The sequence below is a fragment of the Lissotriton helveticus genome, chromosome 5_1 (genome assembly GCF_964261635.1).
Source record: "Lissotriton helveticus chromosome 5_1, aLisHel1.1, whole genome shotgun sequence".
In the NCBI taxonomy this organism is placed as follows: Eukaryota; Metazoa; Chordata; class Amphibia; order Caudata; family Salamandridae; genus Lissotriton; species Lissotriton helveticus.
The window spans coordinates 569,132,842-569,158,853 of record NC_136065.1 but is presented as its reverse complement, the minus strand read 5'-3'; the positions used below and the strand labels follow the sequence as shown (position 1 = coordinate 569,158,853).

At 45.0% G+C, this 26,012-nt stretch overlaps 1 protein-coding gene across 2 annotated transcripts in view; it reads right to left on the bottom strand.

The window, feature by feature from the left end:
* Positions 1-911: 911 nt before the first annotated feature.
* The window catches only part of PRKG1 (protein kinase cGMP-dependent 1), a 2,371,600-nt gene continuing 2,346,499 nt past the window's right edge, over positions 912-26,012 (bottom strand). For both annotated transcript variants that reach the window (XM_078642916.1, XM_078642915.1), the window contains exon 18: positions 912-1,657. In XM_078642916.1, coding sequence (XP_078499042.1) covers positions 1,559-1,657 — 99 coding nt within the window. In that variant the 3' untranslated portion in view covers positions 912-1,558. The remainder of the gene's footprint in view (positions 1,658-26,012) is intronic.

Genomic DNA, 26,012 nt, shown 5'->3' with positions numbered 1-26,012 from the left:
ACGTTGTATCAGCAAAATTGTCTCTACTACTGAACACCATAGAATTCTCTGTTTTTTACTCCTTTTAAAAGGGAACTTGCCATTCTTAATTTTACACCTAGCTGCTCATGTGATCAGCCATTTCAAGGTAACTCAAAAAAACTCCCCCTGCTGCGTGGCCAGGACTTTGTATGTGGCATTTTGATGACTTTTAAAGAAGAATGCCAACATGCCCCATTACATCAAAGTTAACATGAGAGCCAGGAGGACAGGTACCTCGGAAGTCATGAAAAGATCATCCTGTACGCGTCACCCACTTATTGGAAGATACCCAACTGATGTTGCAGTAATAGTTATCTTAAAAGTCACCAGGACTCAAAAAATGCCAATGGGGCCAGCAGGGCAAGAACTTTTAATTTTGAAATTAAGGCTGATGCTGTTCACTGAACATAATTTGTACATTTGAGTAACTTATGCACTGCACTGATCCATCCTATAAGAGAGCGACTAAATTAGTGCAAATCTCTTGTCGAGTCCTTATGCAGGGAATTAAGAATGACCACTATTCTCATATTGATTTATAATACCTCTGCACATAAGTTTCATCACACTTCACACGTGCAATTTATGGTGACTCAGGCTGCATGACTTAATTAATTAATGTGTTTATTTATTTATTTTTTGCCCGAGTCCTTCTAAGAAGGTAAGATGTATTGCGTACCATAACCCATGACATTAGCTGCCTTTGTACCTTATTTCACATTTGAGATCGTATTCCTTCAGTCGAATGAAACGTGCAATGATCAATGAGTGACCCTTGTGACAAGTGAGTTGGTGCCAAAAAGGACAAACGACAAAATGAATACTGGTTGCGCCATGCTTTTTTTTGGTGTAGGTGAGAATGAAACCCCTTTGTTTTTTTCAAGAGCATCTGTAGCAGTTGTGCTTTTATTATTACAACACCATTTAAAAATCTTGCAAAAGAAAAGTCAACATTCAGTCTTGTCATTAACATCACTTGAAAAAAAACATATCAGCACGGATTTGACATTATCTTTTTTGACCATGGGTTTTGTGGTCCTCATTTTTGTATGTACACTGGCCTGCAGTCGATGACCCCGTGCATACTTCCCACACGTGGAGCAGAGGCAGGGTCCGTACCATAGAAGTCTACAGTACTTACAATAAATTATATCTCAACCTATGGATAACTCTAGCTTCAAGGTCTGGTTTCTTATACTGGCTTGAAGTTTTCCTTACATTAGTGTTTTTTTTCCAAATCATAAATTGAGCGTAGCACAGTCATACAGCGATCGAAAGCTTATTATTAACTGGTGAAAAGGGCACTGCGTCAGGACCACCATGTCAACTGCTATGTTAAGGTCAAACATAAAACGTGTGAAGAGCTCTATTGTCATCTAAGCAATAAGTCTGAATGCCACTCTGTTTACTGTAGCAGCATCATTCAAGGCATCATGGTGACCCCGAGCATTTTCGTCCCCAATTCCTTCGGTTTTGTTGGCAGCCATGTCTCAGGAAAGCTGTCTTCGGCAAGGCAGAAGCAGGTCAGACAAATGTATTAAAAGTCCACGTCCCACCCTGAATTGTCGTCAGGCGGGGGCTCGTCATTGTCCTCGGGGAAGCTGTCAAAATTGCTTGTGTCTGTTGGAGATGCAACCTGTCAAACAAGAAAAAGAGATGTCATTTCTATCAATGTCTTGGTTTTACACAGCTATTTTATTCATTGGTACCCATGCCATACTCATGTGATATGGGATTCTCATTGACACATGCCTCACATTTGTCACAGAATGTAAAGGTAACACTTGAAGGACAGGCTCAGCAACATTTTTTCTTTTATAAAAACTCCCAAGCCAGCTTTTGAAAAAAACAGCAAATAACGGTGTTCCTAATATGCAGAGAGTTTTTGTCATGTAGGCTAGGGTCATTTTTAGATCGAGCCTAGGCAGCGCATGAGCTGCTCTGTGAGGCATGCTGTGTTCGGTATGTGGGCTATCAGGGACTTTGGACACGCCCATCACTTTTGGTTGGATAGTTGGGCGGCTTTTTTTAATTCATTTTCTCTTGTTGGTTAATATTGTGCATCTGTCCCGCATTTCAGTGCTTGGTTCCCTCCCAGCGGACATCACCAATTGATTCTTTTGGTTGACCAGCTCTGGCCATCTCTTGACTCCTCGCTCACACATTCTCCCCCCTCCCATCACGGGCAAATGCAACGTTCATCCATGTTGTTACCTGGAGAAGGAACATTTAGGCCCCTTTCTACAGGCCATTGACCTGCTGAAGAACGTCATGGGATCTCAGAGGTAAGATCAAGATTAAACAAGCATTTGCAATGCAATAGGTCTCACATTATTGAAAGTTTGACCTATTGGTGTGAGAATATTAACGCAACACCAATAGCTCAAACTTTAAGAAATGCGAGTACTATTGCATTGCAAATGCTTTTTTAATTTCCCTGCCCAGGATTGCAGTACTTTTCAATAACATGAAGGCAGATCTTGTGGCAGTCAGTGAGGTGACCACAAGTAAAACCTTGCAACTCTGGAGTGGATGGAAGAAAAACAGGGTGAGCGAACTGCAACTTTCAGCAAGGAGTGTGAACCACCATTTTATGGCAGTGCACTCTCACCTTCAAACTCTAAATGACCCTGTTACTAATTTCTAATGATTTTAGCGTTTATGCAAACTTTCTGAGGTATGCCATCAAAACTGTTCTCTGAGCAACACATCAGAAGGCAGACTGGTATAATCTAAGAGGACAGTTAGATATTTCCCATCACAAATGTTTTTTCTCCTCGTGAAAACCCTAAAAAACCAACAGTGGCAAAGGCAATAGTTTTAGCTTAATAGAGAAAGTGTATTCATATATTGTGTAGATCTGTGAGTGCATGATTGTGAAAATGACAATGAATTAGTGGTGGAATGAATGTCCTGATGAGTTAGACTATGGTTGGTGAGTCTTACTGGGTGCATAGATCAATGTTTGCATAAGTGCATAGATAGATTGTTGATTAATTGGTGAGGGCAAGAAGGAGGGAAGATGGCATGACCAAAATGTGGGTTCAATGACAGGGTATGGGGCAAAGGACGTTTGGCTTTAAAGTTGGGTGGTGAGACTGAAGCAGTGAAGGAAGCATAGTGGGGAAAATACAATATATCAAGGAGAGGCGGTGAATAGGTGATTGAGCGTATGCATTGATGGAAGAATGAGTGCACAGATTAGTGGATGAGTAGGTTATTTGGATGAATGGCAAGATAAATGAGTCAGTGCCTGGTTGAATGGAGGGATTGATGGGATTAAATCGAAGGGATTGAAGCGAGTGGACGAAAGGGACCAGTGAAGAGGCTGGGCTGTCAACTAGAGAGGAGATGATGATTCAGGCATAAGAAAGTGGAGGCAGAGGGAGATAACACAGAGGGGGCAGAAAAGACATATCAGCATCTCTATTTAATATGCCATGACATATGTAATTGTCAGAACTCAAATAATGGAGTTCTCGTCTGCAAACTTTATTTTCAGCTATTCTTGACACTGGTCGAACACCTTCGTCTTGGTTAGAGGTGATAATTTAGGCAATTTATGAACAAGGATTGGCAAACCAAAATGTCCAGTGGAGGCTCCTCTGCTAAGGCAGAGGAGCTTCGCACCACTACTTTTAAGCAGTGTAACTAAAGGGAAAATAAAATGAAAATAACTGAATGGTATTATCATTTCATTTGTTCCTGCTGCTTTGTGGCCTTGGGGTGTGGTGTTGCTGTGCTCCCAGAGTAGGGTAGGGGAGGAGTAGTTTGCACACTTCAAGTGCGGATGAATGATTTGCAGGCCCTCTCAAGCCGGCCAAATAGTCATGCACACTTTGAATGTTCTCCACGCAGGCTGCATTACAGCTTGGGTGGAGAACATGCCCAGGCCCCCATTTCCTGGCGGAGTGCCAAACCACAGCACTGAGACCAATCCCAATGCTGCATTGCATTGCAGCATTGTGATTGGTCAGGGGAGCCTGGGTGCTTCCTGGTTCCTGTTGCAGCCAAGTCCTCACGCGGAGGAGAGAATGGAGACGTGTCGGCAATACGTTTTTTTAAAATATATTCCCCCCAAGCCACCCCTCCACTCTCGAGATGTGCTGACCGCCACTGAAAAGGTCCCACCCATGGGCGAACTATTCGTTGTGGCATCAGGTGGGGGTGGCTAACAGGGGAGGGGTTTTATGTATAATGTTTACAGCAAGTTAAATATATGGGCCTATGTCAGCACATACTTATTTGAAACATTGCGATGCATGAACGCAAAAGAAATGTGCAGTGATTTTAGAAAATGAACTTCACATTATTTCTGAAACAGAATCATTTCTGCATAATTAATGTTCTTTGTTTCACTCTGAAAAAAAAGAAAATGTGTAATGTGATCCCTGATGTGAACAGTACCGCTGTTTAGGTTGATAAACTCGCCAGCGAAGACTCATCATCTTCTGATCAGAACTCGTGTGCTCACATATAAACCTATGGAGACACTTGTACGTTTGCAAAACATGTGCATGCAAGACCGTCTAAAACAAGCATTCAAAATGAAATAGGTCTCACCTTTTATTAAGTTAAAGCCATTTACTTTGCTATACAATACCATTAGCAAAGCAAATGGCTTTAACCTAATCAAAGGCGCAACATACTGCATTTTCAATGCTTGTTTGAAAATTGCGGAAACCCTAAATTTGGAAGCGATGGAGGATGTGGGGGATGTGGTATGCATACAATACGGTGGAAAGATGTGTAGTGTCAGAAGTGGTTGACTTGGGTGTGCGGTGTTACTGGGAGGTGTGCAACAAATAATCTTGACACCTCTAGTATTTGCGATATCCGCACCTACCCTCCATGATTTTCCTGAATGTGTCGTGATGCAGATCCCGCAAATATCTAGCTATTGCCTCTACCTCAGTGAGAATCCGAGCGCCCAGGAAACTGCTCCGGTCTCCCAGCAGATGAGGGGCGGCGGAGGTCGGTTTCCCAGGGTCTGCCATGTCTCCCTGCCGTTCATATAACAAACACATCAGGGTCTCGGTACTCACAACTGTCAGTACCCTAATGATCACAATAGACGGTGTCACGTGACAAGGGCAGACATATTAGGATCAGGCCAACTGCCCCTTGCTTTATGAATTATCTGTAAGGCAACATCAACGGAGAGTTGTGGTGTCAGGCGGAGCGGAAGCCTATTGGCCATGTGTTTCAGCCAAAGTCGTCTAATTAAAAAACAAGCATTTGCAATGTAAAAGTGTTAGTTACAGCCAGGGCCTCAAGTGGGATGAAAAAACTGGGGATCTCTCAAAGGGACATGGCCAGTGTAATTAAGGCGTGGTTTAGAAAAACACGTCAGCTAAAATTCTGTACTTAGCTTAGTGTGCCGCCTGATTTGTATTTTGCTGTTTCTCTCATTGCATCCAGATATATGATACAACAATGCAGCAACTATGGCTTGTATATAATATTGAAAACTCTTCCACTTAAAGCCCTGGTGATACCACAACAATGTTGCTGCTCCTGAGTTTCAAAAAGAGAAGGGAAATCCAGAGAGAAAATGACTCTCTTTAAAGGATGTCCCTTCACTGGCATGACGTCATGCTGTAATTTCTCCACTGGTGAGCATTGAGCAGTGTGAGCAGCGCTAATGATGTGCCTGCAGTCACTGCAGTCTGGGAAAAAACAGACCGCCCGTGCCAGGGAACAAAACAGAGCCTGATAGAGACCCGTTTCGAAGCCAACTTAAAAAAACTGCTGGTGCTCAGCACAGGTGAGACCCGGCCCACTTAAAGCCCTGGTTGCAGCTCATTGAAGCGGCCAATCAGTGGCATTCAGCACTATAAACTAATGTATTGTACTTGCTACTACTGTTATTATTAATGGTTTAAAGTTTTTATTATCTCAACAATGTTACTGTAGAGAATTTCCAAGGTCTTCAAGGCTTTGTATACATTTAAATCAATTCTGATTAAACTCTGTTGTTTCTTTTAAAAAATAATGTCTGTTGCGATAGAAATAAATGCCCTGGTAAAAGTCCCCAATAAAAATATAGAGTAATATTTAGAAACAAAGGGGGTCTGTTGTATGACTCAATGGAAAGTCTCTATTCGCTATAAAAATTGCTGCTGCCCCCTATAGTTCTGTTGGGGCTGAAAGTTTGCTTCAATTTCTGAAGTACCTGGTCAGATGTAATTAAACCTAGTAGACATTTCAAGCCATCATTTTTATGTACATCCAACTGGGGCTTATATGTGTTTTATTCCGAACAACAAATGTCGATCAGAAAAAAACACAATATAAAGTATGCATATTAAATAGAGGTGGCAACTAGGACCAACAGACATCATTGGGCATTAAAAGCAGTCTCGATGTACATATGGAATCAACTACATGTTGCAGTATTTACCTAACTGTCAAAGGCCCACCTGACGTCGCTGGGTTTGTTGTAAACCATTTAGAACTAGCAAACTGGAGCCCCACATATAGGCCCTTTAAATGTAATAATGCGCACTGGTTACATAGAATACACCGCTGGCGGATGTGGATCTCGCTCGTTTCATATTTATTTATTTATTCATTTATTTTATTTCTCTTTGTACATTGCAGCACACACCTAAAGGTCTCTTAAGTTGGTGCGCAATTAGGACACACAGTTCAACACTAACTCCGCAAAATGGCTCCCACTGAGAGCAATGTTAGAGAACAAACAAGTACATTTCCAGACATTTCCTGTCGAACTCTTGCAGTCAGAAGCACGTTACATTACACAAGGGCAAATTCAGTTTTTCTGAGGCTGGGGTTATCAAATAATTTTCTCAGAATCATAAGCTGCTGAACCGACGACAAGACTCAAACCCAGATCCCCAGTTTGAAAGTGGCAGCTCTGACCGTAATGCTCGAAAGGGACACAGTTGAATGTGCCTCCTTTTTTTTTAGCAGTAACACACGGCATCTCTGGGGGTTGTGTGCTTGAGGTTTAAAAGGCATGTTCTTTATTATTGTGGCACCTACTGCGACAATGGCTTTTCAAAGGAAATGGCATCCACCACTCCACAGCCGCCAGCAATGTGAGGAGGTATTCGATGAGCACATTAGGAGATCACTGCCCTGCCCTGTCTCTCACTCGCTCTGAAGTAAACAAGGAGACTCGGAGGGCTCTCTTAAAACTTGTGAAAAATAGAGAACACTTGTTCAATGACAACCCGCCCATACCCCCAGGGAGCCTAAATCCCCACCAACCTCCACTCACTCTGCCCCCAGCATAGAATGGGATGCTCAGCCCATTCCATGAGGGCAGCCAGACCCACACCGCCTGTGACTCAGACTGGCATCTGTACTTGCTGTGTTTCATTTTTTATGACTGGAAAGGTGCCTGTACTCTCTGTACCTCTCTGTGCAGTGTTTTGCTGGTTCATCTCAGGTGCAGCACCGTCGCATACTTGGCCTGTTCACCCACACACAACCTCGAAGCAGGGGAATCGGGTTTGAGTCTCAGCAGAGACGCTCAAACATCCTGTGATTCTGGGCAATTCACTTAGTCTCCCCATGCCTAACTAAAATGAATATGTCCATCTGTAACGCAACTGGCGCTCATATAAAGCGCTCTGATGCCTTTGTTTCGATTTGACACTATATAAAACTCCCCCAAAAAGAAAATAGGTACCCCGAGCACTCATTATATTTTGATATTATGCATGCCACTATGGTTCAACTCTCAACCACACGACTTAAAACTTCACCAAAAATAGTCTCACTATGCACAATTACCATTGAGAAGCATGACACAACGAATCACTGGTTTCTCCATATCTTAATGGGTGCACCTAAACCCCCAATATCCCGAGGGTAAATCATGTATAAATGAAGATGACATCTGAACACAACTTTCATTAGGATAACATCCACAAATGTATATGTGCACTGAAAACAAACCCTACCACCACCTGCCTATGTAATATACAGTGATGTATAATAACAACATACTTAGACCAAACCATGAATGTTACAAATGTCACTTTTTTCACTTAACAGCCTTGAAAAAGTCAAGGGTTACATTCCCTACTGACGAAACACGTGTTGGCTGTAACATCTACCGAAATAAAAGCAACACCTGCGGAACAACCTGAATTACGAGGACCTCAATTCTTAAATATTGCATGACTTATGTATGAGTGAAATACACATGTGCAAATCATTGCTAAATACTGTAACGAGTGCTAAGGAGCGTTCAAACACGCCAAAAAGCAGGATGCGACGGCAGCAGGTATGTCGCAAGTGTTACCAAATTTAGGTTTGGATGAATTATGGTCCTCCAGAGATCGCCTGGTTAGGCACATCATACAGGAGGTAAAAGAAAAAATCTGGAAAGGAGAATATGTTAATATGTTTGCCTTATTACTTGTTAAAGAAGGCAGAGGCAAAAAAGTTTAGGGAGTGGGCTCATTCCAGCCATTGGGGTAGTTGGTCTCATAAGAAGAAGGTTGAGGAAACTCTGGTGAATTAGATAAAAGTGTTCTCTAAATATCATACAATAACGGTGGAGCATTTCCCTGGGCTAGGCGCGCAGATGGCATGCTATCAAAATAGGATTGCCTGTGCGCATGATGACTATGGGGGAGTGGCATGGAAAGACTATGACAAGAAGTTCAGGAGGGCTAAAGCAATTGATGCTGGCTTAATCTGGGATCAGATTGACGTCATCATGTGGTTGCATCAGATGAAAACCATAAGTCAAGATAATACACGAGGGCAGTCCTTTCGAGTGGGCCCACTGGCTAACACAGGTGGAGGGAGAAGGGGGCATGATGGGATTTCAATAGGCGAACCTGCACCAGGCCTCCGGGCTCATGCAGATTTAAGCACACCTGCTCTCAAGCCACTCCTCACAGCCTGAATCCGAACGCTTTAAAAGTCAAGGGAAAAATGGGGTAAAAAGCAAGAATGAGGGCTTATTCCTCACCAAGGCTCCCTCCCCGATAAGGACAGTGGCATTGATACAATGGTTGAATAAATACAGTTGCCCAAACACAGCCCAGATTCTTTTGGAAGGCTTCAGGGATGGGTTTAGGATTCGTGCACCTGCCTACCTAGGGGTCTCTTACTGCAGCAATCAGCAATCTGTAAGGTCAAACAAGGCAGTAGCGGTGGCCAAGTTATGAAGGAGCTGCGGCTGGGGAGGGTAGCTGAACCATTTGAGGCTATACCGGTGGAAGGTTTTGTTTGCTCACGGCTGGGGGTGGTACCCAAAAATGACCCGGGAGAGTTCCGCTTAATCCATAACTTGTCCGCCCCAAGGGGCCACTCATTGAATGATGCTATTGATGGAGCCCTATGCACCGTGAAATACGCATCTCTGGATCAGGTGATAGAAATGCTACAGGGGTTAGGACCAGGCACATTACTAGCAAAGTCTGACATCGAATCAGCGTTCCACTTACTGCCGGTGCACCCACAGGATTTACATTTGTTGGGTTTTCAACTGGAGGGAGTTACTACATGGACGAGTGCATTCCCATGGGGTGCTCTGTCTCTTGCTCCTACTTCAGCAATTCAGCTCTTTCCTTGAATGGGGTTTCAGGCAGGTGACAGTGCATCGATGGGTGCTGCATTACCTAAATTTCCTTTTCTTGGGTGCAACGGGTTCGCAAGAGTGTGACAGAATTTTAAAAGCCTTTTGTACACTCATGCACAAATTTGGAGTCCCCCCCAAGGGCCAGGAAAGACAGTAGGGCCAGCCACTGAAATTAAGTTTTTGGCCATAGAATTTGATTCGGTGAATGGGGTATCATGACTCCCACAAGGGAAAGTGGTGGCTTTCACCTTAGCGTTACAGGAGTGCATGAGCAAATAAAATGTCACCTTGCACCAGCTACAAAAAATGGTAGGGCAACGTAACTTTGCACTAAAGATTATCCCGATGGCCCACCCCTTCTCACGTTCCATTGCGCAGGCAGTGTCAGGCTTAAAAGAAAAATACCACCATACTCGGATGTCCGGCGAGGTCTGGCAGGAGGTACGAATTTGGATGGCATTTCTGTGTGATTTCAATGGCACTGTGGTGTGGCCCAGTCCCTCTAGGTCCAGCCTGGAGCTGGGCCTAATGACAGAAGCTGCAGGAAGTGAGGGATTTGGTGCCATCCTGGGCCCGTAGTGGTCTGTGCAACATTGACCAGCATGGTGGGTGGAGCCTGACCTGACAGGTAACATTGGGTTTTTAGAATTGTTCCCAATTTTCGTGGCATTAACCATCTGGCCAGAACAGTTTTGCAATCAATCTGTGTTTTTTTGGTCCAATATCATGTCGGTAGTGGAGTGCATTAACCAGCAATCAGCTAATTGTAATATGATGCTACAGCTATTAAAGGAAATAGTACTCCAATGAATGAGATTGAATGTGCTGTTTAGGACAAAACATGTCCCAGGATTGCTGAATCATGCTGCTGATGCTCTGTCTCGTTTTAAAATGCAGGTATTCAGGTCATACCACCCAAGAGCAGTAGAAAGGTCAACGCCCTTTCTAGATCAGCTATGGCAACTTGGTGCCCCAACCTATCGGACCTCGTGGCAGGTAGCCTCGCACCCAGGACCAGGCGGGTCTATGAGTGGGCTTTTAGCGCCTCCTGCATTTTTCTTGGGGATGGCTGGGAAGGGCCCTGGCATGACTCATCTGCTGTCGTATCTTTCATGAGGGCATTGAGGGATGGGGGGCATTGTGCCACATGGCAGCAAGATGCCACATGGTGGCAATCTCTTTTTTCACAAAAATGGGGGGTCATAAGGATTCCATTGGCACTTTCATAGTGCAAAGGGCATTGAAGGGGTGGCAGCATTTGCAAGGTCCCCAGCCTGACGTCCGGCGCTCAATTAGTATTAACACATTGTCAGCAGTACTGGATGCCCTGGGGAGAGTATGTAGAGCCACTGGGGAGGTTCATCTCTTCAGGGTGGCCTTTAACTTGGCTTTCTATGGCGCCTTCAGGGTTGGAGAACTGGTGGCACGCAACAATCAAGACTGGCACGGGGGCTCCAATTTTGCTATTTTCATTTACAGGGGAGCTCGCTATCTTTGTCAATCTCTAGATCAAAAACAGACCACAACGGCAGGGGAGACCGTATTATTCTGCATAAGGCACAAGGAAGCTCATGCTGTCCAGTGGGCAACCTAGAGTCTTTTCTGGCCTACAGACCGCGGGGAGCGGGTATCCGCTCTTAATTCACAAAAATGGCACCCCACTTACAAAATTTCAGTATGGCAGGGTTCTGGATTTGGCGCTTGGGGCAGCAGGGTTAGATCCATCCAAATTCGGTACCTATTCTTTCAGGATTGGGGCAGCCACCGAGGCCACGGCTAGAGGCCTATCGGGGCGAGAGGCATAGAGGATCGGTCATTGGTCTTTTGATTGTTACAAACGATATTTGCGTATGTTATGTCTAATGACTGTGTTTTTTTGTCTTCGGTTTCACACCGTTTCCATGTCCTGTGCCGCAGGAAGGAAGCTCGCCGTTGTGCACCGGTCGCTGGAGCCTCACCCAAACCAGGTCCCCAACTGGAGGCCAGGTGAAATGGAAGTTTGGATAGTAGGTCACTGATACGTGTACAGGTTGAAGCATCATATTTTCACAGGCAATATGCAGACAGGGCCCGTATGGCAGGGTTCAATGTATCTTTGCATGGGCAAGGAGTTTTGCTCCTGGAGCTGTTGCGGAGCTTGTTGGGGGTTCTGCTAGCTAAAACTCACATACCCCGCAGTGGTAATTGTGCATCTGGGGAACAACGACCTGGTGCATTTGGATAAGAAGGGCCTTGTCGAGGCACTGATCACTGAGATAGGATGGTTGGCAAGGAAGTGCCCACAGTCAGTATTGGCATGGCCCCACATCAAGCCCAGGTTCCAATGGCGTGGTGAGTTGGTCTGGGCCTTGAACCACTCAGCAAAAATAATTAATAAAAGGAGCGACAAGTTGTTTAGGTCCCCCCAAAAAAACTTCAAACCATTGTACATGGGTGCATACGGGGGGAGGGGATTTTGCTGCAGGATGGAGTTCACCTCTCAAAACTGGGCAATTCAATTTTCCCAGAGAACTTGCTAGCATGGTTGGTGGGGACAAGGGACAGCGCATGACCTTAGGATGTCTCTGTGAGGGGGGGCCAGATATTCGGTCAACTATCCTGGCCTGTGGAGATAAGGTGGTGGGGAATTTTACGGCCCTTCGTAGGCATCACAATTGTTAATGGGGATGCCTGGGGGGACAGTGTTCTCTCATGGAACACCAGGGGGCATTTATGGCCATTAGGCTGGAGGGTGTGAGTGGACAAGTTCCGCTTCTGGCAGGCCTTTCGTCCAATGCCCGCACAAGCGCATGGGCATCAAGTTGGCATAACAGCACAGCCCGTTGGAGGTAGTATTTCATGACATTTGGTGTGTCTGAGGTAAATAATCTTCTGGGCATCCAGTCCTCCTGCGCAAGGTCATTCCAGTAGAAAGGGTGGGCCTAGCATGTAGTTGGACCAGTCATGACCTTGCCCATAGACTCAACTTGGGATACACAGAAAAACAAAAAAATTTACATAATTTAATATTAGGCTAGGAATGGCTATGTAGTAGACAATATGTTAAAGTTAGCCATCCAAAATAATGTAAATACATTGTATAAGTAATTTGGTATTACTATTCTGTACAAATGGATGTGTTTTCTGCGTATTGTAAATATAACAATCCTAAATATGTTTTTTATCATTTAATAAAATACAACCGGGGTTCTTCCAACCCCTAACCCAAGAAAATTGTGTTGATTTATATCTATACCTTGGGGAGAGGGAAGGTGGTTGTGGTACCCAGGGGGTCATGATGAGGAAGGGATGTTAGCTTGGGGTAGGGGGAGGCTCTCAAATACCAGGGCATATGAGAAGGCGCCATCTGGGACTCAGGCATGCCGCAATTATGATGATTGTGCCGGACCCTGATGCCATAGAGGGGCGGGGCTGGTGATGGCGCTGGTGATGGGGTCGGCACCAGCCCCGAACTTCCCCCTGATTGGTTGAAAAGAAGGGATGCCCCGGAAGCACTCAAGTGCTTCCGGGGCACATGAGTTAGGTCCAATCTGGATCCTGCCAGTTTGCAGGGCAGGATCGCTGACCCTTTAAAAACGGGCTGTGGAGTGGAAGGACAGTCTTTTCCTCGCTGCTCTGCATCCGACCAGCCCATCCGTCTACGCAATGGAGATTCTGTGATTTGCCCACCCATCATCCCCTGAGGGAGCAGATTTAATGAGTTTTCCATTACAGGTTGTCTGAATATTTCTCTTGCAGGTTGTAGTCTGTTTTGCATGCACTTGGTACTGTTTACATAACAAAAAATATCTCTTGCAGGATGGCGTGATTGTCATATTTTATGTGATAGTATCCTTGGTCAGCGGTAAGGTCATGATTGGTGGGGCATTTCATGGTCCTTAGTAGGCATCTCCATTGTTAATGGGGATGCCGGGGAGGGGACAGTGGTCTCTCATGGATCTCCAAGGGGTGTTTACGGCCGGTAGGCTGGAGGTTGCAGAGGTGGAGAAGTTCCGTTTCTGGTGTGCCTTTGGGCCAACCACTGCACAGGTGCATGGGTGTCAAGTTGGTATAACAGCACAGCCCTTTGGAGGTAGTAGTTGGGGGTGTAGGGGGTGCCTCAGGGAAGTAATCTTCTGGGCAACCGAGCCTCCTGTGCAAGGTCACTCCGATAGGAGGGTGGACCTAGCAAATAGTTGGACCAGTTATGACCTTGCCCATAGGCTCAATTCGGGATACGCAGAAAAACTGAAAATGTATTTAATTTGGTTTTAGACTAGGAATGGCTATGTATTAGACAATATGTTAAGGTTAGCCATCCAAAATAATGTAAATACATTGTATAAGAAATTTGGTTGATGTATTAATATTCTGTACTGATGGACGGGGTTTCTGCGTATTGTAAATATAAAAATCTTAAATATGTTCTTTTTCATTTATTAAAATACATCCAGATTCTTCTGACCCCCCAACCCAAGACAATTATGTTAATGTATATCTATGCCTCGGGGAGAGCGGAGGTGGTTGTGGTACCCAGGGGGTCATGATGATGAAGGGATGTTAGCTTGGGGTGGGGGACTCAACAATAATTGCCCATATGTGTAACACTACCTTCCAAGAGGTGATGGTCATCTCTCGGTCCTTAGCAGCAGTGGCAATGTTTTGCCTCTGTTTTGCATCTCTTTTTCTTCCTCTATTTATTAGTCAGCTTCACACTGGTGAAGGTTTAAAAAACTATGCACATTAAAAGGCCCTCATCTATGAGACTTCCCATTCAAGTGAAAAGTAACAGTTGAACAACTAGGGCCTGATTAGAGTTGGATGATGAGGAAAAAAATTCATTGATTTGTGGAGGATGCGCTAAATCTGGTGGTGAATACATTGGCAGAACATTCTGCACCGTAAAATCCTGATGAAGAGGTGCTAGATTTTCTAATGGATCCATTGCTTCCTCCATAAAGTTATGGGTTTTCCCTAACCACTAAACTGTAAATCATGTCCTTAGTGATCCTATCCATAGAAAACTTCTCAAGAAATATGTGACCATAATAACTGCCTCCAACCAATTGCTAAATGTCTGTTTGGGACGGGGGACAATATTTTCATTGACATATGATATGTTCCAGTACTGCATGTTTTCTGCCTGATATTTGCTTCTTCTAAACGTTTCATTTCATGGTCACATTTAAATGCTAATTGAAATATCTTGTAGCTGTTTCTCAATTCTCTGAATTTAACTGGTGTGAAGAGAACATGAAAGTTTCCCAGTAAAACTCCCGGTTTGCTGATTTACCTGTGTGTTGTTGTCCTCTGTCACTGATAAATACACTCTAGTTGATATGTATACATGCTTCACTACACATGCACAGAGTCAGTCACAAGCACACACGGACCTTATACTAGAAATACCCACCGGTGGAGGCTCAAGTACCATCTCTAAATAGGGTGACCAGACGTCCCGGGTTTGCCCGGACAGTCCAGTTTTTTATGACTGTCGCGGCGTCCAGACACTTTTTACAAAAACAACAAAATGTATCGGTTTTGAGAGAGGGTCGGGTGAACACACACAATCATACGACTGTGCTATGAAGTCCCACGTTCACACTGGCCCTCTCATGACACCAGGGACAGGGTGTTTGAAAGAGTTTCCTACTGTGCTGCCTGACTTTATTCAGGCAGCACAGCAGGATTTAATGGGGGGTGAATCAGCCCCTACAGAGCACTCAAAATCCCGAATTATAAAGCTCCCCTTGCAACATACCCCAACTTTCATGCTACAAAGGTTTGTGTGCATACACCTCTGTAGCATGAAAATTAAAGACTTGTTCGGCCATGCTGTGGTGTGTTTTCTATATATATATATATATATATATATATATATATACTTACCAGTGCCAACATTTAGTCCTATTTCTATGTCAATGGCTGTCCCGTTTTTTTTGTTGAAAATCTAGTCACCCTATCTCTATCGCAAGTGTTATTCCTTGTGGGTTGGTCTGCCATGAGGGTGTTTGGAAGCCACAGGGAAAAGCAGTTAGTTTTATTTTCTTCCCTCATTGCACAGCTGACCTTGAGGCCATGCCTCCTCACCTCCCTGGATGATTGCGTCTGCCTGATAAACTTCAGCTAACCAATAAGAGTAAGAGATAGTGGCCTTGGGAAGGCTTTATCTTGATGTACACTTACACATGCTGTGGCCCTTGCTCAAATGGCCACATCGTTCTTTTCTTTTCACTTTACTTTTTCATACACAATGTGCATGTAAGGGATGGTGCTGGGCTTCTTTCATATGTGTGCAGTGCAGTATACATCTAAACTTTCTAACTAGGTATATGACCCGAGTATTGCTCAGATTGTCTCCTAGATTGTGGACAGTGGCAGCTTAAGCAAGTGGTGGAGACTCAACCTACAACATAATTGGCCAGCTGCATAACTATATAATTAAACCATATTGGATTAAGACACACAATTATCTTCGAGTAGGGACACACGAACGGACTAACAATATGAAAAAATGCTCTAATCTGACTTTTCTTCACCTATACCGACCCAATAAAACATTCACTTCTTTTTGTCTCTACACTTTCTTCAGCATCAGCTGCATCCTCATGACATTGTGAGATGATATTAGTGAGTGTATGCAACCAATGCTTTCATAAATGCTGTACTTAATTTGAGCCAGTGGTCTCCGGTGTTCGGCACCAGCACTTAATTGCTGGAAGCTGCACTTATGGTAGCTGCCACATGGTGGCACTGTTTATGTAATTTAAACAGAAGCAGAAAAACTGTTCTTTTTTAATTCAATACACATTAAAAACAACTAATACTTGTCACCCAAGCCATTCTTAAAGCTCTGACGGCCTGGAACAGTCTGAATTGTCACACTTGGAGCAATGTGATGGTTAGTAGTTGTATAAGTGCAGTGGAAATGTGTGGTTCAAACTGTGGCAGACTCCTGACAAGAGCCCCGGCACTCCTTTTTAGGTCTCGGCCTGCGTAGGCTGCGCTTGCGCAGCCTCGCTGGCGAGAAATTTAGTTTTTCAGTATGGGAGCTTGAACCCACCCCTCTTCTCCGTTGGCTGGCTTCCTAAACGGAGGCCAGCCATTGGAGGAGAGGGGCATCACTCCGTTCAAGCCTGAATTCGGGGGGGGGTATTATTTTAGCTTCTTTCTGTTTTCTATCTCTCCTCTTCCCATTGGCTGGAATTTTACATTCCAGCCAATGGGAAGAGGAGAGAAGGAAAACACGCCCCGGAATTAAAAAATTACGCTGTGTTTCTCCGAGGCATTTCTGCCTCGCCTCGGAGAAACATGGTGGTATCCCGGTGCCCCCAGCTGGTCTCCGCCGTGCCTCCCTTTTCGCACTGTGAGCCGGTCGTGCACGGCACCACTCCCCCACTGGCCCCGGCAGCAGAAGCAGGCTCCAGTCACCCATCCGGCCTCAGAGTCCCTCCAACCGCCGCCTCGGCCATGGAAGAGCGGCCCCCCACTGAGTCCCCGTTCAATTTTCTCCAGCGGCGGCTTCCTTGACACCGGGGAGCGGGCCCAACTGCCGCCACCTGTGCACCGGGAGCCACAGGATGAGGAGGACGAGGAGCCGGCCGAGAGAAAGACCTGGGAGGAGGATGACTTCGGGGACAACAAGGTGCTGGACCTAACGGGCGGGCCCGGCGACTACTCGTACCCGCCCTTCACTGTCACGTGTAGTTTTTTTCCAAATAACAACTGGGAGTTTTTGGTTCATACAATAATAGGTGTTATCGAACACTTTATGTAACGGACCGGCCGAAATCAGGACGTGAAGCCACCCTGTCAGAACCCCGTACTCCGATTAGTTTCCCTTACCTAACATGGCTGCCGGTTTTTCCAAATGTTAGTGCGTGCCTAGAGCCTCCGGAGCTGCGGAGGAGCATGACTCTCTAGACGGGCCGGAGTACGAGGAGGAAGAGGTGGAGATTCCGCTGACCACTCCGGCGCCTAAGCAGTAAGTACCGATTCGGGGGTATGGCCGATCTCCAGGTGCATTTGACCCTTATGCGGCCCGGCCTGTGATCGGGAACATGCACAGCAGAGTTGCAGGACCATATGGGCTTTTTGTGGACAACTTAAACATCTTATTACGGTATCAGCTCGCTTCTCAGAAGTGTTGGTGAGAAGAGGGCGTACTGCCCTCTGTGTCCCAGGTTCGGCCCGATCCTGCCTGAACCTCAGGGCAGAGATCTCGTTAAGTACCAAAACTGTGCCTGGTTTACTGTTTGCGGGAACGTGTGGTGTATATGCGGCCTCTAGAGTGATGGGGAACACACAGTGTTGTTTAAATGCCCCTCACACACCAACAGGCCCCTTGGTGTCATGCTTCATCATCGGGGCCTTCGCACCCCTCTACGGGATGCGGCGTGCTACGACTCGCGAATACGCAGGAGCACTTGAAGTGAACTATGTGTGGGGGTGTGTGTTTTATATACAAAGGTGTGAGTGAGGTGAGGTGAAAAAAAGTGAATGGTTAAAAAATACCTGGCACGTGGGAAAAAAATACTTTATTAAATCCCCGGCTGGTATTATTAAAATAAAGTGCAGGGCGTGGTTTAAATAGATACGTATTAGGGTATCCAGACCACTGTTTCAAAAAGTCAACATGTTTCGGAGGTCAAAGCCCCCTTCTTCAGGACAAGGGTTAATGCACTTACCCTCCCCTTACTCACATGTAAAATATAAAAGTGTCAATAAAAATTACCACAATGTGTAATGTTCCTAACAGTGTTATATGTTAGTGAATATCGTTGCGCCCAATTGGCGTAAGAACCTGTGGAGACAAAATCATAGATAAACATACAGATCTATAATTCACAGGTTAAAAGAGAAGAATCAAGCCTCTCTGAAAAAACATCAGGTTGAACCAAAAATAATGGGACCCTGGAAGGAAAAAGAAAAAGGACACTACAAACACATAAACACACACAACACACCAAAATTACTCTCTGCTCAGATGGAAGGAGAGCAAACATAAAGAAATAGAAGTCTTACTTAAAGTTCCCAAATACAGGACTTCATGGGCCTAAGCGTATATTGGGGAATCCTTCCTTTCTAATCAGAAACCTAAGAAATCAATATCAGGGGTTCAGTAGGAAAACTTCGTAGTCAATGCATCAGTAGTACAGAGAACAACTGCTTCTCTCAATGGTCTATAACTCACGGTTACTGCCACAGCTAATCGCCTGCCTTCCCTCAACGCGGCTCCGGTGAAGTGAGCTACGAAGAATTCAAGGCCCTTATATATGTTGTGCCTGTAGGTAATTAATGCCGGTAAATTGATTAATGCAGCCCGGGGGAATGCCCAAATACGGAGATAACAACCTCCGAGCGTCCGGTGTTGCGCTAGCGCCTTTCACTGCTCTGTCGCGCATGCGCATTACAGCTCTAAAGGTGCGCATGCGCGGCGAGCGAGGCTGCCGCGCATGTGCCGACGGAGACGCTACGTTAATACACGGAGCAATTGGTTTTACGACTAAAAGCCTGTTAAATGAATGGAGCTTCAATGGCAAATACAAAATAAGCGCTTCGGTGAAAAAATAAAATATGCGCATATGAGGCAGTGCATTTGACAAATTTACAGCTAGATGCTGAACAAAAAATAGGCAATAAGCACAATGGTGATGAATTAAACTACCTTTAAGAAGTAGACTACCTTAAAGGAGTTTTTGAAGGGCAACAGTGTACTGGTTGAACTCAACAGACAGTGATTATTTCACAGGGCTTGTTATTAAAAAAGGGGGGAACTCATGGAACATGGTCCCTACCGAAATGGGATAAATCCTCGATCACAGCTAGGTAGTATCACATTGCAATGGTGTATTGACCCAAAGGAACCCCACAGTCATATTTGTTGGATGTAACCACACGTGTACATCAACAGTTTGTGATGGGTAGTCAGATAAGGTTTATCTGAGAAGGTTCCATGGAATAGAATCGTTCAGTCCGGTGGTGTCGGTTCCCAACCGAAACACCCACCGTTGCTCTTTTTCCAGGAGACCCACCTCTGAGGGTAGTTGTTCTATGATCGTCCACTGTAACTCATTCACACAGTGTTGATGTTCAATATAGTGGGTTGACATCTTGGTCGTGAGTTTCTTGCACCTGATGTTGCTTTTATGTTCATTCAACCTGACTCTCACAGGTCTGGTGGTCATTCCCACATACTCTTTTCCACAGGGGCAAGTAATCAGGTAAACAACATTTTTACTGTTGCAGTTCGTAAAAGCACGTTGTTCCCATTTTGTCCCATTGGTAAAGGTTAGATTCCGGCTCTTTTTTGTGAGGTGGCAGTTATTACAGTTGCCACACGGGTAATGCCCATGTACACCTTGCAACCTCGTCTGATCCTTAGTAGGAGGGGGTGGTCTCGTATGAACGAGTATATCTCTTAAGTTCCTACCCCTTCTATGTGCAAAGAGAGGTTTCTCCAGAGTCAAGCCACCACTCGTTAAAGTGCGCCAATGTTTGTGGACCAATTTTGTCACTTGGTTGCTGACCGGACTGTATGTGGTGACACAAACCGTCCTGTTTTCGGCATCCGCCCTTCGTGGATTGTCCTCCAAAAGGGCCTCACGGTTGTTATTTCGTGCTCTTATGAAAGCTTTTTTAATCACAGACTCCGGATATTTCCTCTGTCTCAGTTTACCACTGAGATCCTTGGCCTGAGTTTTGTATCTTGCAACATCACTACAGTTCCGCCGGAGGCGTAGGAACTGTCCATAGGGAAGGTTCTCTCTCAGATGACGAGGATGAAAGCTGTCAAATCTGAGGAGACAGTTCCTCGCCGTTGGTTTAGAGTGAGTTTCTGTTTTTAAGATGCCAGCTTCATGGTAGATATTCAAATCTAGAAAGACCATGTTGATATTAGATGCCTGATGAGTGAATTTCAAAAAGGCATTTCGATTGTTCAGCCAGTTGATGAATTCAGTTATCGTGGTTGCATCTCCTTCCCAGATGACCAGGATATCATCAATGTACCTCCGCCAGGTGCGAATCCTCGCCCTGTAAGGATTATCCGGATGCAGGATTTTTGTAGATTCCAAATGGTGGACATACAGTCCAGCCAGACTTGGGGCAAATGTGCTGCCCATACTGGTCCCATGCTTCTGCCAGAAGAGAGTGCCCTCATATTCGAAAAAGTTTTTCGTGAGTGCCAAAGAAATGCACTCCATCACTACATTCCGTGGAGTGTGGTATTCCCAATTAGTAGAGTGCAGTACCTCCTCAATGATTTGGATAGTCTCATCGTGGGGGAGACTCGTATAGAGGCTCTCCACATCCAGACTAAGCAGCATCTGTGAAGTTGGATCAAAGGTTTGGTTATTCAACAGTTGTAGTACTGCTTTAGTGTCACGTAGATACGTGTCAGTAGCCTGTACAATGGGCCTCAAGAAGGCATCCGCAAACTTAGATAATGGTTCCAGGATGGATGAGATTCCGGAGACTATGGGGCGACCTGGGGGGTTCTCCAGGTTCTTGTGCACCTTCGGTATGGTGTAGAAGTAAGGGATGCGGGGGTTCCTCTGTGTCAGGAACTCGGACTCCTTTTTAGTAATCCAGTCGTGTGCAAGTGCCTCTTCCACCATACCACCTATCTGGACTCTTAAAGATTCAGTGGGATCTTCTGTAAGTATTTGGTAGTTCCTGTCATCAGAAAGAAGCCGTCTGCATTCCATGTCATAGGCTGTGGTTGTTTGGATAACTACTGCCCCACCCTTGTCTGCGGGTTTTATAACAAGGTTTTTGTTCATCCTCAATTCCTTAATGGCCTCATTTTCTGTTCTGCTCATATTCTGAAAGACCCTTTGTCTGGTTTCTAGACATTTTAATTCCTGCATAATGGCTTTTTCAAAGGCCAGTACTTCAACCGGAAGTTGGTTGTCTAATGGTGTAAATGTTGACTTAGGTTTTAAGCCGGTGTCAGAAGTCTCTGTGGGTAGTTCCTTGTCTTGAAAGAATGCTCGTAATTTTATAGTCCTTATAAACTCCTGCATTTCCTTATGTAATAGGAAAATGTCTGGTTTATTGGTGGGGACATAACCCAGGCCTTTATTCAGTACCTCTTTTTGCAGATCAGTGAGCGGCCAGGGGGTTATATTGATAACTAGGTCCCCCTGTGGCTTGTTGACGCCTGATTGGCTGTCATGCTCCTCGTTACTGCACGTGGGTCTGACTCCTCTGTGGGTTGCCAATTCACGTTGTTGCCCTTCTTGTTCCGCCCTCTGCGGGATCCCTGACCCCAGGATAAAAAAGGTTGTTGGTTCTGGGGTACATTAGTTTGGTCTGGAACCCACTGACGGTACATTTGTCCCATTTGGGGTGGGACAAACTGATATTGCGGGAATTGAAAAGGGGGCTGATAAGGGTTGAATTGAGGTCCTTGAAAACCCCGCCAACCTCTTTGACGTGGAAATTGGGCTCTTTGTTGGCGAAAACCTCCTCTTTGCTTTTTTTGCTGGAAACCTCCCGATTTGTTACTTGAGTTGCTGCCATCTGAGTTAACACTATCTGTATCACTCATGTTATCTTTCATGACATAATCTGCTCGAGTGTAAGGGTAGGCTCTCTCAGGGGTAAATCGGTCTTTGTCTTTTTTCAATTTATTGAATTTGCTTTGTTTTAAGCCAGCCTCAAATTCTTTCATTTGTTGGTTTAGTTCCTCTAAGCCCTTTTTAAGATCCGCTGGTGAAATGAAGGCCTTTAGCTGTACTTCAAGTCTTTGGATCTCTACTTTCAGCTCCATTGACTTCCTAGCTGCGGTCTGGACTATAAGTACCAGCCAATCCCTGGTACAGTGCCAAGAGATAAGTGACCATGCCTTTTTAAAAACAAGGTCATCCTGGAAGATAAATGGTTCAGTTTTAACCAATAAACCTTGCGGGGCCATCTTGTTTCTTAAATACTCCCTCATTAGTAAGCCATGAAGGGCTGTCCTGATTTGGATTTTGCGGGTGTTCATCAGCTCATCCCAGTCCGCTACTGCAGGCCCCGGGTCGCTATTGCTGAGGCCTTCAAAAGGTCTATCATCTGCTAAAATGCGGTCAATGTCATCCTCGCTAAAGGTCAGTCCATGTTCCTCCTCCATGTTGACAAATGAGGAGAGCAGGAAGGTTTTCGAAAAACAAAATTGTTATGTGTGAATAGGTATGTGTGTAGGTCCAAAGGAAAAGGGAAGGGGACTCCCACAGCTGCACGCTGTCTATAAACAAATTTTAACAGGAGGGGGGAGAGAGAGAGTCAGTGGATTCAGTCTCCCAGATCATATAAATAAACAAAGTGGAATCCACTCAGGGTGATAGTGATCCCTAGAGTGATGGGGAACACACAGTGTTGTTTAAATGCCCCTCACACACCAACAGGCTCCTTGGTGTCATGCTTCATCATCGGGGCCTTCGCACCCCTCTACGGGATGCGGCGTGCTACGACTCGCGAATACGCAGGAGCACTTGAAGTGAACTATGTGTGGGGGTGTGTGTTTTATATACAAAGGTGTGAGTGAGGTGAGGTGAAAAAAAGTGAATGGTTAAAAAATACCTGGCACGTGGGAAAAAAATACTTTATTAAATCCCCGGCTGGTATTATTAAAATAAAGTGCAGGGCGTGGTTTAAATAGATACGTATTAGGGTATCCAGACCACTGTTTCAAAAAGTCAACATGTTTCGGAGGTCAAAGCCCCCTTCTTCAGGACAAGGGTTAATGCACTTACCCTCCCCTTACTCACATGTAAAATATAAAAGTGTCAATAAAAATTACCACAATGTGTAATGTTCCTAACAGTGTTATAAGTTAGTGAATATCGTTGCGCCCAATTGGCGTAAGAACCTGTGGAGACAAAATCATAGATAAACATACAGATCTATAATTCACAGGTTAAAAGAGAAGAATCAAGCCTCTCTGAAAAAACATCAGGTTGAACCAAAAATAATGGGACCCTGGAAGGAAAAAGAAAAAGGACACTACAAACACATAAACACACACAACACACCAAAATTACTCTCTGCTCAGATGGAAGGAGAGCAAACATAAAGAAATAGAAGTCTTACTTAAAGTTCCCAAATACAGGACTTCATGGGCCTAAGCGTATATTGGGGAATCCTTCCTTTCTAATCAGAAACCTAAGAAATCAATATCAGGGGTTCAGTAGGAAAACTTCGTAGTCAATGCATCAGTAGTACAGAGAACAACTGCTTCTCTCAATGGTCTATAACTCACGGTTACTGCCACAGCTAATCGCCTGCCTTCCCTCAACGCGGCTCCGGTGAAGTGAGCTACGAAGAATTCAAGGCCCTTATATATGTTGTGCCTGTAGGTAATTAATGCCGGTAAATTGATTAATGCAGCCCGGGGGAATGCCCAAATACGGAGATAACAACCTCCGAGCGTCCGGTGTTGCGCTAGCGCCTTTCACTGCTCTGTCGCGCATGCGCATTACAGCTCTAAAGGTGCGCATGCGCGGCGAGCGAGGCTGCCGCGCATGTGGTTTATTGGTTAAAACTGAACCATTTATCTTCCAGGATGACCTTGTTTTTAAAAAGGCATGGTCACTTATCTCTTGGCACTGTACCAGGGATTGGCTGGTACTTATAGTCCAGACCGCAGCTAGGAAGTCAATGGAGCTGAAAGTAGAGATCCAAAGACTTGAAGTACAGCTAAAGGCCTTCATTTCACCAGCGGATCTTAAAAAGGGCTTAGAGGAACTAAACCAACAAATGAAAGAATTTGAGGCTGGCTTAAAACAAAGCAAATTCAATAAATTGAAAAAAGACAAAGACCGATTTACCCCTGAGAGAGCCTACCCTTACACTCGAGCAGATTATGTCATGAAAGATAACATGAGTGATACAGATAGTGTTAACTCAGATGGCAGCAACTCAAGTAACAAATCGGGAGGTTTCCAGCAAAAAAAGCAAAGAGGAGGTTTTCGCCAACAAAGAGCCCAATTTCCACGTCAAAGAGGTTGGCGGGGTTTTCAAGGACCTCAATTCAACCCTTATCAGCCCCCTTTTCAATTCCCGCAATATCAGTTTGTCCCACCCCAAATGGGACAAATGTACCCTCAGTGGGTTCCAGACCAAACTAATGTACCCCAGAACCAACAACCTTTTTTATCCTGGGGTCAGGGATCCCGCAGAGGGCGGAACAAGAAGGGCAACAACGTGAATTGGCAACCCACAGAGGAGTCAGACCCACGTGCAGTAACGAGGAGCATGACAGCCAATCAGGCGTCAACAAGCCACAGGGGGACCTAGTTATCAATATAACCCCCTGGCCGCTCACTGATCTGCAAAAAGATGTACTGAATAAAGGCCTGGGTTATGTCCCCACCAATAAACCAGACATTTTCCTATTACATAAGGAAATGCAGGAGTTTATAAGGACTATAAAATTACGAGCATTCTTTCAAGACAAGGAACTACCCACAGAGACTTCTGACACCGGCTTAAAACCTAAGTCAACATTTACACCATTAGACAACCAACTTCCGGTTGAAGTACTGGCCTTTGAAAAAGCCATGATGCAGGAATTAAAATGTCTAGAAACCAGACAAAGGGTCTTTCAGAATATGAGCAGAACAGAAAATGAGGCCATTAAGGAATTGAGGATGAACAAAAACCTTGTTATAAAACCCGCAGACAAGGGTGGGGCAGTAGTTATCCAAACAACCACAGCCTATGACATGGAATGCAGACGGCTTCTTTCTGATGACAGGAACTACCAAATACTTACAGAAGATCCCACTGAATCTTTAAGAGTCCAGATAGGTGGTATGGTGGAAGAGGCACTTGCACACGACTGGATTACTAAAAAGGAGTCCGAGTTCCTGACACAGAGGAACCCCCGCATCCCTTACTTCTACACCATACCGAAGGTGCACAAGAACCTGGAGAACCCCCCAGGTCGCCCCATAGTCTCCGGAATCTCATCCATCCTGGAACCATTATCTAAGTTTGCGGATGCCTTCTTGAGGCCCATTGTACAGGCTACTGACACGTATCTACGTGACACTAAAGCAGTACTACAACTGTTGAATAACCAAACCTTTGATCCAACTTCACAGATGCTGCTTAGTCTGGATGTGGAGAGCCTCTATACGAGTCTCCCCCACGATGAGACTATCCAAATCATTGAGGAGGTACTGCACTCTACTAATTGGGAATACCACACTCCACGGAATGTAGTGATGGAGTGCATTTCTTTGGCACTCACGAAAAACTTTTTCGAATATGAGGGCACTCTCTTCTGGCAGAAGCATGGGACCAGTATGGGCAGCACATTTGCCCCAAGTCTGGCTGGACTGTATGTCCACCATTTGGAATCTACAAAAATCCTGCATCCGGATAATCCTTACAGGGCGAGGATTCGCACCTGGCGGAGGTACATTGATGATATCCTGGTCATCTGGGAAGGAGA